Source organism: Colletotrichum gloeosporioides (assembly GCF_011800055.1).
Source record: "Colletotrichum gloeosporioides strain Lc1 chromosome Unknown consensus_74, whole genome shotgun sequence".
In the NCBI taxonomy this organism is placed as follows: Eukaryota; Fungi; Ascomycota; class Sordariomycetes; order Glomerellales; family Glomerellaceae; genus Colletotrichum; species Colletotrichum gloeosporioides.
In genome coordinates this window covers 218,171-232,554 of record NW_025544719.1, presented here as the reverse complement: position 1 = coordinate 232,554, position 14,384 = coordinate 218,171, and the positions used below count along the sequence as shown (strand labels likewise).

General features: G+C 54.2%; 4 protein-coding genes across 4 annotated transcripts; 2 read left to right on the top strand and 2 right to left on the bottom strand.

Moving 5' to 3' along the window:
* Window positions 1-668: 668 nt before the first annotated feature.
* Window positions 669-2,905, top strand: GCG54_00003429 (uncharacterized protein; the record flags this gene model as incomplete). Its single annotated transcript, XM_045403502.1, has 3 exons — window positions 669-924; window positions 980-1,958; window positions 2,044-2,905. 3 exons carry the CDS (start codon window positions 669-671, stop codon window positions 2,903-2,905), a joined length of 2,097 nt encoding a protein of 698 aa, XP_045259690.1.
* Window positions 2,906-3,401: 496 nt separating this feature from the next.
* On the bottom strand, window positions 3,402-4,080 carry GCG54_00003428 (U6 snRNA-associated Sm-like protein LSm1; the record flags this gene model as incomplete). The annotated part of the gene is made up of 3 exons (XM_045403501.1): window positions 3,402-3,724; window positions 3,788-3,856; window positions 3,939-4,080. 3 exons carry the CDS (start codon window positions 4,078-4,080, stop codon window positions 3,402-3,404), a joined length of 534 nt encoding a protein of 177 aa, XP_045259689.1.
* A 1,261-nt stretch (window positions 4,081-5,341) lies between these two features.
* On the bottom strand, window positions 5,342-6,157 carry GCG54_00003427 (uncharacterized protein; the record flags this gene model as incomplete). Its single annotated transcript, XM_045403500.1, has 3 exons — window positions 5,342-5,502; window positions 5,654-5,986; window positions 6,100-6,157. The coding sequence occupies 3 exons, from the start codon at window positions 6,155-6,157 to the stop codon at window positions 5,342-5,344; spliced, it is 552 nt and encodes a 183-aa protein (XP_045259688.1).
* A 6,274-nt stretch (window positions 6,158-12,431) lies between these two features.
* Window positions 12,432-14,153, top strand: GCG54_00003426 (Arginyl-tRNA--protein transferase 1; the record flags this gene model as incomplete). The annotated part of the gene is made up of 3 exons (XM_045403499.1): window positions 12,432-12,438; window positions 12,561-12,626; window positions 12,802-14,153. 3 exons carry the CDS (start codon window positions 12,432-12,434, stop codon window positions 14,151-14,153), a joined length of 1,425 nt encoding a protein of 474 aa, XP_045259687.1.
* Between the last annotated feature and the right edge of the window lie 231 nt (window positions 14,154-14,384).

The following is a 14,384-nucleotide window of genomic DNA, read 5'->3' as shown; positions in this document are numbered from 1 at the left end:
GTCTCTGTGGCTAGAGCACGGGGTCATCTCCGCTGCTGTTCCGCAATGACGGACAGCCGGACGCGGTCCCATCTACGGAGTACTTCGCAGCTGTAAGACCCATTTCCCCAAACGTTCGGGAGCCGATCCGTCTCTCATGTTGAGCCAAGCTTTACGGTGTCACTCCGGACGAAAATCCAAGGCTTTGCAGACCGGGTGCTTACTCGTGTCTATCCATGCAAATCCATCACGCTCAGCCCCCTAATGAGTTCTACCGGCCGCCCATTTGAATAGCCTCAATTGAAAGTGGGGAACAAGTCATCCCCGCACTCTCTGTTCTTGTTTCCCCTCATTATCCCTCCCTTTGGGTCCAAGGAATGCCGGTCTGCTTTGCAACTACACTTGGGTGTATTCGGTTGAGAAATGCCCGAGATTGTTCATTTTACGAAGGAAGCTCTAGACAGAGGCTAGAATTGCTTGTGACCCCAACCTTTCGTCGTCATGGGTTGGGTGTCGATCTCCCAGGGTTCTGGTCGTGGCAGGCCTTCCCCGCGCACACGGAAATCCGGAGACGACGACGCGAGTTGGTCTACAAATAGTTATTAGACCCGTCCTTGCGTCCAATAGATCTCTAGCTCTCAACAAGTTTTGAAAGCTGTACTTGGAAGCTCTGGGAGTTGTCTGTCGCCATGCGTGCCTTAGACATCGTGCCACTACTATGTGCCCTGGTTGAGGCCAGGATAGACCGGCAGAGAGTCGTTCAAACTTTCAACCCTCGCCGTACTGCCAGTTCTCCCGAGACGCCGCTGCAGGTAGGCAATGGTAACTTTGCATTCGGGACCGACATCACTGGTCTCCAAACCTTCAGTCCCTTCGCGACCATGTCAACGTGGGGATGGCACAACTTCAGCCTGCCCACAACTCCGGGCCAGACGTCCATCGATGGTTCGTTCGCTGAAGACATTGACCTCTAGGAACCAGACACTGACTACTTTCGCAGACTACCATGGCACTGAGTGGTGGACCCATGGCCGGCTCGTCCAGTACAACATGGCCAACCCGACAAACAGTGAGATTGCTGACTGGCTCCGTGAGAACCCTCATCGAATCAACCTTGGCACCATCGGCTTCTCTTTCAGCGGCCGTAACAGCATCACGGTCACGGAGAGCATGCTGGGCGACAAGGAACAGACCCTCGATATGTGGTCGGGTGCTATCTACTCGAGTTTCACACATAAGAACGCCTCCGTCAAGGTCGAAACCTGGGCCGATCCCAACTCTGACACCATCGCTGTGTCTGTTGAATCAAAGCTTCTGACATCTGGGGATTTGGCCATCTTTTTCGACTTTCCCTATCCGACGAACGACAAGTTTGGGGCGCCCTTCGTTGGTGCGTTCAACTTGACTGACCAACACACGACCACTCTCGGGGAGTGTGGAAAGAGCTATGCTACAATTCACCATAACCTTGCCACCGCAGAATACGACCTGCGTCTTGGATGGGACAGCGGCAGAGGTGATGGAAAGTTGGCATCACCAACCGACGGGAGCCATCGGTATGTCTTGTCCGTAAATGGCACTGACAAGCTCCGCTTCACGGCCAACTTCGCACGTTCCAAGCCAGCAAGCCAATCCAGTTTCGACGAGATTGCGACAGCGTCCCAAATTTGGTGGCCGACATACTGGTCTAGCGGCGCCTTCATCGATATGACCGCCACCGCAAACGCAAACGCAACCGAGCTTCAGAGGCGGACGATCCAGTCCCAGTATCTGGTAGCTGTCAACTCGGCATCAAACTGCCCTCCGCAGGAATCTGGCCTTGTTAATAACGGCTGGTTCGGCAAGTTTCATATGGAGATGGTCCTATGGCACAACCTCCAGTTCGCCCGTTGGAACCACTTCCCTCTTCTATCCCGCTCTCTGCCCCAGACCTATACCCGTCTCCTCCCTTCCGCGGTCTCCCGCGCCTCGACGCAAGGGTATGCTGGTGCCCGCTGGGGCAAGATGACAGACCCCTCTACTATTGATGCCCCGGGTGAGATCAACACTTTGCTCATCTGGCAGCAGCCTCACCCAATGNGACCCCTCGACTATTGATGCCCCGGGTGAGATCAACACTTTGCTCATCTGGCAGCAGCCTCCCCCAATGTACTTCGCCGAGATAGAGTACCGCCACGCGCCAACCACGGAAACCCTGGAGAAGTGGAACGACATCTTGACAGCAACGGCTGACTTCATGGCATCCTTTGCCTTCTTAAACGGGTCGACTGGGGTGTATGACCTTGGGCCGCCAATGTACCCCGTCTCGGAGAACACAAATCCAAATGCGACCGTTAACCCGACGTTTGAGCTGGCATACTGGCGCTTCGGGTTCGACATCGCGTTATCCTGGAAATCTCGTCTTGGGAAGCAGGCCCCTAGTGCTTGGGAAACTGTCAGAGACAAGTTAGCACCTCTACCTATTACTAATGACACATACCTTGTCTACGAAGGCATTCAGGGAATGTGGACCAACATATCCACTGTACAAGACCACCCAGCAATGTCGGGTATCTTCGGCCTCCTCCCACCACCAAGATCAGGCCCTGCTTTGAACCGGACCACCCTGGAAAACACAGCCGCCAAGATCTGGGATCTATGGGATCTCAACGAGTCTTTCGGCTGGGACTTCCCCATGCTTGCGATGAACAGCCTGCGATTGGGTGACTCGCAACGAGCGGTTGAGTATCTTTTGCACTCGACTTTCCGATTCGACGATGCGGGTTACCCCGTCGGAGGGACCAGAGTGCCCACGCCGTATTTCCCCAGCTCAAGCAGTTTGCTCTTGGCAATGGCTATGATGGCGGGCGGCTGGGACGATGCTGAAGGCTCACACTTTCCGGAAAGTTGGAATGTTGTCGTAGAAGATTTCGTGCCGGGCTTGTAGGTTGATTAGGATGGTTGGCCTAGAGATTTATAAAGTTATACATCCTCTCTAGTTGAACTCTGCACTAAGTCTGCATGACCAACTCGTCTCTCCTACAGTCCCTTTCAGCGTGGGTAAGCTCAAATGCAATGTCAAAGTCGACCAAAGCTATTGCGCGTGACAATCCACTTATTGATAAAACACTGGCTGGAATCTGAAATGTTTGATTTCCCCTATGCTGGCGTCCGTCATAACAACCAGACCCAGGATGGCGAGCATTTCACAATATTCTGCTCTCCATCCAACCAGCCGTTTGCTGCGGCGTCGAACGACAAATATAAAGGAGTACCGGTACGCCGTACCCTGGCGCTCATCCCATCAGCCCCTGAAACTCCGCTTTTCCATCCTCTCGTCTTTCAAGTTGATATTCACTCCCTGATGCGCATTCAGTCGTTTTGCCTTCTGATCATTCCAAGGGCTGCAGAGTACAAGAAGCTCCGGTGCTGTAGGGTAGAGCTTAGAGCAGAATTTCGCCCATATTCTCGCCTTCGAAGCCTAGCTTGCTCAACTTCTTGATGCGACTCTTGTCACGCGCCTTGTCTTGCTCCTTTTTCTCAGCGGCCAGCTTGTGCACCAGCTTAAGGTCAGCCGGCTCGTAGCCCGGGGGTGGATCGTCGTCCTTGTCAAGGTCGATCTCACCCAGGAGGAGCACATTCTCGCCCCGAACGAGGAAGATGCCTCTCTTTATGTCGGCAAAGAGCCCCGATGGGCGGGGTGGGTTCGCCTCCAGATCAGGGTGGGCAAAGACACGTTCGATGGTGTCTTGAAGGACGAGGTTTGCTGGTGACGCGGAGAGTGTCAGTCATTGCGTCTTTGCCACGCATCAGTATGCGATGCACATACCGAACTGATCCCAGCTGCGAAGGACACCGATCAGTTTGCGACCGTCACGGAGGGCGACCATGAGCTTTTCTACAGTCTGACGTTAGCTAGCTACGTCAATTGCGCCTGCCTCAAGTGAAGTAGGCAACGGCAGTCGCGTATTTTGCCTTACTGTCGGTAAGATCCAGTAACTGGGCGGCGGTGGTGAACATCTGCGGCGGAAGTTGAGTCTGTTGGGGAGGGGGCGGCGCGCGGCCGCCGAGAGCGGGTTGGCCCCCCTGTGCAGGGGCGTCGGAGATTGTGAGGTTTTCCATGATTTTTCCCCTCGTTATCTGGTTGGCATTGGTATTTGAGAATTATTGCATTCGGAGCAGTCCCAGTCCATCGATTATGGCCAGGAGAGAAGATACGAAAAGAGCAAGCAAGAGCTTATGCGAGGGCGCCAAAAAGCATCGTCGGGGTGGGAGCGTGCGAGTTTGTCGTGTCTAGTTCGATGGCAGTAGCCTTGCGATTCTGCCTCGTTTCGCTGCTGAGATGTGATACGGGCTGGAGTGTGGTGGGTAGGCAGTGTGGTGTTCGATCAAGCCATCATCATCGTGGGTCCACCCTGGTCAACTCAGCTAGTGTGGGCGACGGCGTTCAAGTGTTGGCAGGCGGTGCTTCTAGGTCGAGGTGGGTCCCAGCCGTCGTCGGAGGGTGTGTTTTTGCGTCATCCGAAAAAGGAAACTGCCCTGGATGGATGTTTGGAGCTGACACTTTTGGGCGCAAACCCCGGCTGGAACTCCGAGCACGGATCGTCGGGTGACAGGCGTTTGGGCGGCTGGGGCACGTGAAAGGCGGGGCATGAGTCAATCCTTGCTGTCAAAAATTCTGATGATCTCAGATGCATGCGGGGCATACTGTCGCTGATGCTCCCTCAGCACCAGTCACTGCTCTCGCCGTTGGAGGGGTATCAGCTTGACTAGTCTGCGTCCCAGCTTGGCCTTTTTTTTTTTTTTTTTTTCCCTTCCCCTTNTTTTTTTTTTTTTTTTTTTTTTTTCCCTTCCCCTTCTGTCAGTGATCACAACGTGAGCGCTCGACCTCTTGCAGCGTGCTGAGCAACTGCGGCGCGAGAGATGGATGGAGGACGACCGGTCTTGGGTCCTCGTGTCAAACGAACATCCAGGGCTGGAAGCTTACTTTTACTTCTAGCCTTTTGTTTCTTTCTCGCCTCTGTGGAGACTACTTGCGCTGTATCTAATAAGCAGTGATGGGGCCCTTTTTTTTGGTGTGTGTATGTAAAAGCAGAACCGACAGATCCGAAAAGCACTCATTCGGGTCATGGGCGAAGACTACGACAAACTGTGAATTCAAGCCTTCCGCTTCGCCCGTTTGTAACGACCAAATACCCTCTTACGCACCAAAGCCATGCTGGTTCATAGCCGCCCCCTTTTCCCACCATCTATAGCAAGCCAGCCGATAACGCCCATTCGTGATGCAATTGTTTGTTTCCCCCATATCCTTAGTTAATGAAAAATAATGATGTTTCTTTTGTAAAGCAGGCAGCGTCGCTAATTGATCTTACGTCCAACAAGTTCAGAGTCTCCGTTCCGAGATTGAGTACGAGGGGCCATTGGGGCTTGTGTGGTCTGCGTTTCGTGAGACAAAGTGTATAGCAGCGGCGAGGCGTAATCCGGGCGGCTCGCGGTGAATAAAGACGTTGCAGTAATGCTCGCGCAGGAAAGGTGCATGCGTCGCTTTCATATCATGAGCAAGGGACGAGGGACCAAGGCGCCAACGCGCCCATTGCGTATCATGACTTTTTCATAGTGCATCTAGTCAAGGCTTCAAGAAGCTCTGGCCGTGCCGCCAACGCTTCCTTAGCCTGGGTGTATGTCATCCATTGACGCTCCCTCTTGTGCTTCTCGGGCCAGTTGTCCTCTTGGCGAACGACTGTCGCTTCGTAGAATCGGTACAAGGACTTTGACGAGTCCTTGCTGGAGTGCTTCGGCGGGCGAGTCTCGACGATATCTCCCAAGTCATAGTTGATCTCGATGCTGATGCCTGCCTCTTCCCAGGCCTCGCGGGCCGCTGCCTCGGTGCACTCTTCGTCCGTCTCCCAGCCGCCTTTGGGCAGCACCCAGCCTTTTCTACGAGTAGACTGGATGAGGAGAACGTAGTGCTTGTCCTCTGTGAGGGGAACAACGCCGGCAACCAGACGCTCGCCTTTGGAGTTGTAACCTGCAGGATAAGGTGTTAGTGGGTCCCGCGCTGCAAGCAGGCGCACCAGGGTTTGAGGGGAGAGACATAGAGAATGGGAAGGGGAAAGCCTCTGCCCGCAATTGCGCACTTACGCTGCTTGCTTCTTCCTGTGCGCGACTCCATCGTCCGCTCCTTATGAGAGGAAGACATGCTAGGCAGCCTGTTGTTGTTGAATTCGCGGGAATTTGAAGTGGTGGGAGGGGTGTCGGAGGAGCAGACTAGGTAGTTGTGGGCTGCAGAGCTGCTCTGATATGTAGTCGCGGTAGCGTGGCGGTAGCGGTAGGTACGGCAACAACTTTTTTTTTTGCTCCTTTCTCGTGGTTGATGTGCAAGTCAAAAGGTGCCGGGGCGTCGGGGTTTGGTGAGGGCTCAAAGGCTTTTCAGCGACATGATCGCGTATTTAGCAGGGCAGTTTCTTGTTCCAATCGGCAGACGTTCGCTCTCTGAATCAAAGGTTGTTGCGAGATTTGGGAGAAGTGAATGGCGAGGTGATGGCGCGCGCTCTGTAGCTTCGGATGGAGTCGGTTGGGAGCTTCCAGATTTCGCTGGAGGACAGGACCTGGTCTTGCCTGAACAGGGCACCACTCCCACACGGTGTGATCGTAGGCGCTGCAGAGCAAGAGGGAACGCTCGGATGGATTTGATTCACCACCGTTGGAGAAACGAGTGGGACCGGCCTGAGGTGTGATGGGCCAGCAAGTCGCACGCTTCCGGCCGGAGGGCAGATTTTGGCTGAACCGACGAGTCACTCGGGCGGCGGAAGTAACAAGCGGACGAAGGCGCAAAGTCGAGTTGAGCGGCGAGGGAAAAGCAGGCAGCAAGAGTTGTATGCTCAGCCTTGGCAAGCAGCTGGTACACCAGAGGCGAAGTACGGATGGAGGCGAGGTAGACACAAGGGCAGCGTCAGATATGACTGAGGCACCACCGACTGACGACAGACCGCACCTTGGTGAGAGGCTGGGTGCCGAGTCGAGCGTCTGGCTTACTAGGCCTGCAACGGCACAAGACTTAAAAAAACCGAAAAGAAAAATAGAGAAATAAAACCCGAAAGGGTTCAACGTGGGAGAAGAGAGAGGTTGAAGCCGGCAAGGGCCAGGAAGGTTGAGGGAAGCTGTTGTAGCAGTGGCCGTAGTAATTGCTGGGAGCTCTGGTGCAGACCAGAGGGTGGCATGTCTCGTGCCATAGCAGCAGAACGAGGGAACGGGCTTCAGGGGAAATTAAAGTTGATTTATATACTTAACCCTTTGAAGATGGAGCTTGTGCTCGAACAGCCCACGCGTGCTAAGGAACGACTATGGAGGTGGCCCAGCTAGCACGTCCGGCCCAAAGTAAGGGAATGGGGGGGAAAAATTAAAAGAGAGGTCAGGGTATGATGCCAGACCAGGTTGGTAGCGGTAGGGAGTGCGTTGTGTGGCTGCGGCGTGTGAGTGAGATGCGAGTGTGTGTGTGGGAGAGGAAGTGGGCAATGGGAGGTGTGGGCTGAGCGCAAAAAACCGAGAGAAAATAAACACGGGCAAACGGTGCACCGTACCAAGCAGTGTGTACTGCATAGGTAAGTAAGGTAGGTAAGAAACGAGAGAGCAAAATGGAAGGGGGGAGGCGGCAGGGTGTGTGTTGTGGGAGCGAGCAAGCATTGGGAAAGGACGGCGAGATGGGGTGAGCAAGTGAGTGACATGCATAGGAAAGCTTCCTGTTGGTCTCTGGGAGGGGGAGCCAGGGCGGGAGCAGGGACAGCTCCGGTTCTGAACAACCCGGCCCAGGCCCAATCCAACCGGCGGAAACAGGGAGTAAGGTAGGTAGGTACCTCAAGAAGCAGCAAGAAGTGCCTTCCCGGTCCTTTGCATCGAGCAGCAAGTCCCGTCGCAGCGGAAACAGGAGCAAGAACAGTAGACGCCGCCGCTAATCTTCATGAAGCAAGCTGACGATCGATGGGGGTCCTGGGTCCCAAGCTGGTCCAGCCAGACCCAGTGTGTTCCAGCGCTCTCTCGCGGTGCTCGGCGTGTCAGTGTCAGGCCTGTATGCCGTTCATACGACCTGGAAGATCACTCATCTTGGTTACGAGCAGGAAGGACATGGAACCCGGTCTTCCAATTCGCAGCTTGCCAAGTCCTTCATTCACTTCACTGGACAATCCATCCCGCGCCCTCGTCGTCGCCGCCAGCTCTGCCCCTCCCACCAAACGCCAAACGCCAAACGCCAAACGCCAAATACCAAACAACGCAGAGCAAGCACAACGCTTAAGCATTGGGTGCCAAATGTGCCGCATGTCCTGCAGGCTCGGCATCCACTGCACTTGCGGCAGGGCATGTTCCCAAAAATGCATTAGAGGGGTGGGGTGCTGCAGTCGGGTTGTGATACGACTGGAAGGCCATTCCGGCAGTAGGGTAGGTACCTAGGTAAGGTGGACGGTTGGACCTACCCACCAAAGGTGCCTGAGTACCCAGCCAGGCCTGCCACCGTTTTGCTGCTCCTGTCCCCGTGTCCTTACTCTCTGATTCTTTGCTTCTCTCAGGTTTTGGTTCCCCACCGTTTCCGAAGCTTTGCAACACTGATAGACATTCTTCGGCCTCAAGACCCTGCAACTCTCTCGCGTCATCAACCACTTTTCCCAGTCCTGTCGCCAGACGGCAAGAGATCCATCATCTTTGAAACCTGCGGGTGAACGGGCATGGTAAAGACTCCTCTATTTCGCCGAGGTCTTGTCCAAGGAGGTTTAGAAGCCGAGAGTCAGGATGGCGTATCCTTTGAGTTTGCCTCGCGCCTCTGAAGGTTGCGTTGCGGCTTACCAGAAAGAAGACTAAACCCTTCTGCCGTCGGGTAACTATTAGCTACCTACCTTACCTACCTACCTACACACACGGACTCTCTCAACCTCGCCTGTTCTTGCTCCAATGACTCTCCCCATCAGACAACACGGCGCACGATCACGCCCTTTTGCTTCAAACCCACGCCCCCCTGTTCCCCTCTCTCGGCACGAGCCCTGACGGTCCGTTTCCGTTCTCAGTCGCCTCAATTGAGAAGGCAGAGCCGGCGACGAGACTGGAGCAAATGATGATGCTCCCAAGAGCCCATCATGAGCTTCATGTCTTGGCGTCCTCCTCTCAGCCAAGCGATGCAACGAACAAGCATATCGCTGGGAGATGTGTCCAATGCAAGCCATACCTTGCCGCTACTAAAACAAACGAGGGCAAGAGCGTCGGTTTGAACAGCCGTTGTCTGCACTTTCATCCATGGCCCGAGAACCAACGAGCGTGACCCTGCAGCGAGTACACCACCACCCACAACGCGAATCTGTGTCAGCCAGCGAAGAATGACCTTCAAACCGGCATGCAAGCAGAGATCCTTCTGACCCCATCAACCCCCTCTTCAAAGTTCAAGGCAGGGACTTGGCAACCGCCGCTACGGCTGCTGCACTAAAGGACTAATTAAGATCGGGTGCAAAGGAGACCGGTCAGTGGACCCGAGGAACTTAGGCGCCTCCTTTGACATGCGGACAGCGTGGCAGATGGAGATATCGGCCTGCATCTCTGCTTGATGATCGCCTGTAGACGGACGACTTTGGTGTTGCATCCAAGTCATCAACGAAGACAGAACCCAGACTCGACCCGTCCACGCGGGCAAGTTCGGTTCAAACAACGAGACAGGTCTAGAGGTTGCTTCAAGACACGGCATTGATCAGCCGCTCGCATCACTATTTTTTGTAGGGAATTCGGAACCTTCTTGAGCCAAGGCTTCCAAGATGAACCGTCGTTCATCTTTGGCGTCTTCCAGAAGCGGTTCCACTGATCCGGTTCTTCCCTTCGGGGGGCATGCAGCCAACCATCCACTGCAGTCCGTCCAAAGTAGAATTGCAGAGGCTACCGGAATGCATGCCACCACGCTCCGTTGCCTCTCTGCACCACTGAAGGAGGTCCGGCCTTCTCAAACGACGACATGAGAATAGACCAATCCAGTCTTCCGGCTGTGCTCTGATGACGGCTCGTTGTGGGGGTTTCGCATCTGCGCAAGGCATTCTGAAGATTCGATTCTGTAAGTCATCCTCATGTTCATGGAGGAGTGAGGCACACTGCCATCCCACGCACCAGTAACACAGCATCAATCCATGTACCGTACCTACCTTACGTGCTTACCTGCCTACCTTACTGCGTTATAAGGCACCCTACCCTAGGTACCTACCTACCTACTGCGTAGGTTACCTTACTTCGTGCCAGGTAGGTACCTTAGGTACCGAAAGGTACCTCCTACCTTACCTTACACAATGTGGATCGCCCACAATTGGAGGGGTTTCACAGCGTTCATACCCAAAAAAATTAAAAATAAAAAAAAGCTTACCGCGCTACGGCTCACTGAAGTTGCGTTGGTAGGTGCTTTACAGTGGTGCAGCATGCATCCCGCCAGGGCCTGGGCAGCTGTGCTTCATCTCAACGGCCTTGCGGGAATGGAATACTGCTGGTCAGCTTCAAGACGATGGTGACGTGAATTCCAACAACTCGTACTTTCTCAAGGTATCTACCGGCTGCATCGATCCCAAATCATACTCAACAACACCACGTCGTCACAGTCAATCCCCACGAGATCGACGAGTTGCGTCGCAATTTGCACGTCGATACAGTCTTTGTGTAACTGTCAGTTTCTCGGCACCCTCTGTGATGGTGCGCCTCTCCTCCTCGTGTTGCGTCCCGCTGACTCTTCCGCCATCGCATCTCAACTTCTTGGTCAGGGCCATCTCTCGCGTCATTCCAGATCCGACAGAGCCGCCGCCACCATACCCTGGCTCCCTTGTCTTATGTGCAATTCCTTGAGCCAAACAGAAGCTGATGTTACTCAGTAATCTGTCGGGCGGTAACGCTGGCAGTTCGCATCACACGTGCTCCAAGCTCCGAGCTCCTGCATATCCGTGCCTCCATCTCTGTTCCGAAAGACTTGCAAACGGACGTCTTCCGAGCAGAACGCGGTGCAAAGCAATACCGAGAGAGGGCCAAGGGCAAGTACTCGAATCCGACTCACACACCCACAGGCCCTGGCACGCTGGCAAGGCAAGACGATCCAAGACGTTGGGCTGGCAGTTGACGGTATATCGTACGCCACGCATGAGTGCCTACTGGCTGCAGCTAAGGTAAGGTAGGCAGGATAACGGCCAGGCAGAGATCAAGGTCGTCACACTTGGGGGATTCATGGCCCCATGTCTTTGATGTTAATTGGCCGGTGCAGACTACAAATACAGACCGGCCCGTGATACTAGCAAGTTTCTTCGGCCATCCTAGAGCGAGCCTCATCGCAGCACGGCAAATTGTACACACCTGCGCGCATTCCTGCTTCGCCTCGCCTCTCGCCTTGCCTCGCAGCGCAAATTGCTGAACTGGGCAATAGTGTGCAGTCACACTTACAGCCAACCAGCTGCACTTTACAGCGCTGCATCTCTTAGCAACGACGACGGGAGACAGCCAAACCCAAGTCCCGTCCAGGCCGGGGTCTGACGACAACGCAACTGCCCCTCCAGCCCAGGCTTCCCCGAGCCCCGCCTTCCGAGTTTCCCTCTGCTCCATGACCTGACAGCAGCGTGTTCCAGTTCGCCGGGTTCCATTCGCAGGAATCTGTCCATCCGCAACCCGCGACTCAACTGCTACAACAATTCTGGCGGTTTACCAAACATCGCCATCCGCTAAAAGCGGCTCCCGGAAACCCCAATCCTCGACCCTCGTCATCCCCAGGAAGAAAGGACCCCAGCCCTCCCTCTCGGGCGATGCGCGCTGCTACCTCTCGGATACCTGATTCACTTTTACAACGACCATCAGCCAACGTTCCGTGCTTGTCTAGCGCTAGTCTAGCTGGCTGCTTCCCTGGTGCGTTAGAGCGCGCAAGTTGCAGCAGACAGTCATGGACGCAACGAGCATGCAAACCCCTGGTGATGCATTGTCCTATATAACTCCAATCGGTGAGTCGTTCATCCTATTCTCTCCTCCAACCATCCGCCCCCGTGCAGTCTTTCCAGCCTGCCGTTGGCTCGTTGCATTTTATGGGGAAGCCCCCAAACGACCTCCCGCCACCTGCACATCTGCCTTAGTTGCTTTTGCCCTTTTTTTTCTTTTTTTTTTCCTTCTTGTCATTTTCCCCTCGAGTCTCTGCGACCGTCAATGTCACTCCGTTATCATTTCTTGTGTCACACACCACCGTACAGGGCTTCACTGTGACTCTGGCCTGGCTACGCAGACGTCAACCTGGCGACGTCAACGTTGAACGGGGCAGGCTGCGCGATCGATGCGCAAGCCTGACTGAGGAAGTCCATTTCACGCTCGCTCAGTAAGCTGCCTTCAATGTTGGAGCCGCGTTTCCTACAGTAGTTTGTCCATAATCATTCGCGTGTTCTTCAGTTCTTGGCCGTCACTGCAGACAGAGACAACAAGTCGTGTCGCCTAAGAAGACAATGAGATGTAATCTAGCAACGTAACATATCACGAGCAAGTGCCCATGCTGAGGGACTAGCTTTGAATGATTTTTGTCATCTGAGGACCAGGACTTCATAGCCATTAGCCTTGCTTTTTTACTAACGTAGGTCTAGGATATTCGAACTCGTCGCGTTGCGGTTATTGTGGCCGCCAAGGCAAGAGTCAGTCAAAACGTGAATTGCATCCCACGTCCCCCTTGCTCTCCCCTCGTGATAAGCCCGAGACTTCAGGTCACAATGTCATATCTTGCAATGATATGGCGTGTTGTGTTGCGTTGTGGCATACCACTCTCACGTTAGCTGCGCGTGGGCTGGTGTTGTTGGTGACTTGCAGAAATAACTAAGAAAGATGATTTGATCAGCACTAACATGAATGTTGACCTCCCAGGCTTCTCCTACTACGCCAAGGCCACATCACTCACGCCGGAATACTATCAGACGTTATTGGATCACTACTGGAGGCGTTCGGGAACTACTCTGTATCGGCCAGATCAACTCCACGCGTGCTGTGTTCACTACACTCTCCGCCTCGACTCCACTCAGTTCAAGCCAACTCGGGATCAGCGCCAAACGGTGAACCGTTTCAACAAGTACGTGACTGGCGAGGCTTATACGACGGAAGCGGCCCGCCTCCACCCTCGGTCACGCGAGCAGGCCAAGAAGCGGAATTCAGAGTTTGACCTGATCGAGAGGATCCATGAAGCGGAGCATGAGACCCTGCAGGTACCGCCCGAACCCGCTCACAGGTTTACTGTGACTTTGGAGGAAGATGACTTCACCGAGGAGAAATACCTCGTGTACGAGAACTATCAACGTGTCGTGCACAAGGAGGGCCCCGCAGACATCACAAGGCGTGGGTTCAGGCGCTTCCTTTGCGAGTCTCCTGTTCAACGCAAAACCGTCGAGACGGCCGACGGCAAGGACCAGTTCCTGGGCTCGTTCCACCAATGCTACCGGCTAGATGGCAAGTTGGTGGCTATCGGTGTATTGGATCTGCTTCCTCACTGCGTCAGCGCCGTGTACTTTCTCTACCACGAGTCTATCCACAAGCATGCTCCTGGGAAGCTCGGTGCGATTCGCGAGATCGCTTTGGCTCGGGAGGCCGGATATCGTTACTGGTACCCAGGTTTCTATATCCATACATGCCCGAAGATGCGATACAAGATGGACTACAACCCTCAGTACATTTTGGACCCAGAGACACTGACGTGGGACCCCATGGACAAACGCGTGATGGACTTGCTCGACAAAGGGGCTTACCTGAGTCTTTCCAGGGAAGCAAAGGGACGCCCGTCGGCTGAAGGCCAAGGTCGAGGTTCTGCAAAAGGGAACGACGGTGGTGAAGCGAAAGTCGGCTCTGATAGCATGGATGAGGACAACGGCAAAGTGGGTTACGACAATGACGATGATGACGATGACGACGACGATGATGATGGTGAAGACGACACGTTTTTGTTCAACACCGGCATGCCAGGCATCATGACACTGGACGAGATTCGTGCTTTGATTGAGATGGATCACCTCAAGCTACGCATAGACGGGTCCGGCATCCTCTTTGAGACGGGCGACCTAGTGGCGTGGCATCGCCAGGACATCGGGACCAGTGGCTGTCTGAAGGCCGGCATTGCAGAATTGATTGCGGCCCTTGGGCCTGATCTGCTGGAAGGACTCGTCATCGACTTCTGGAACCCGAATTTCTAGGTCAAGAGCATGCAGCAGCAAACAGCATTGCAGTATGGCTATTCAGCATGATGTTGCCGTTATGGGCTAGATAGCAAGTAGCGTCTGTCATGACTTTGCGGGGACACCTAAAGCTGCTTGACGTCTGCACATGAACAAATTCCAATAATTCAGCTCATTGACTCGTATTAGTAGATGCAAAGCTGGTAATAACAGGTATATGTCTCGTTTGAATATCGTGAGCATCACATA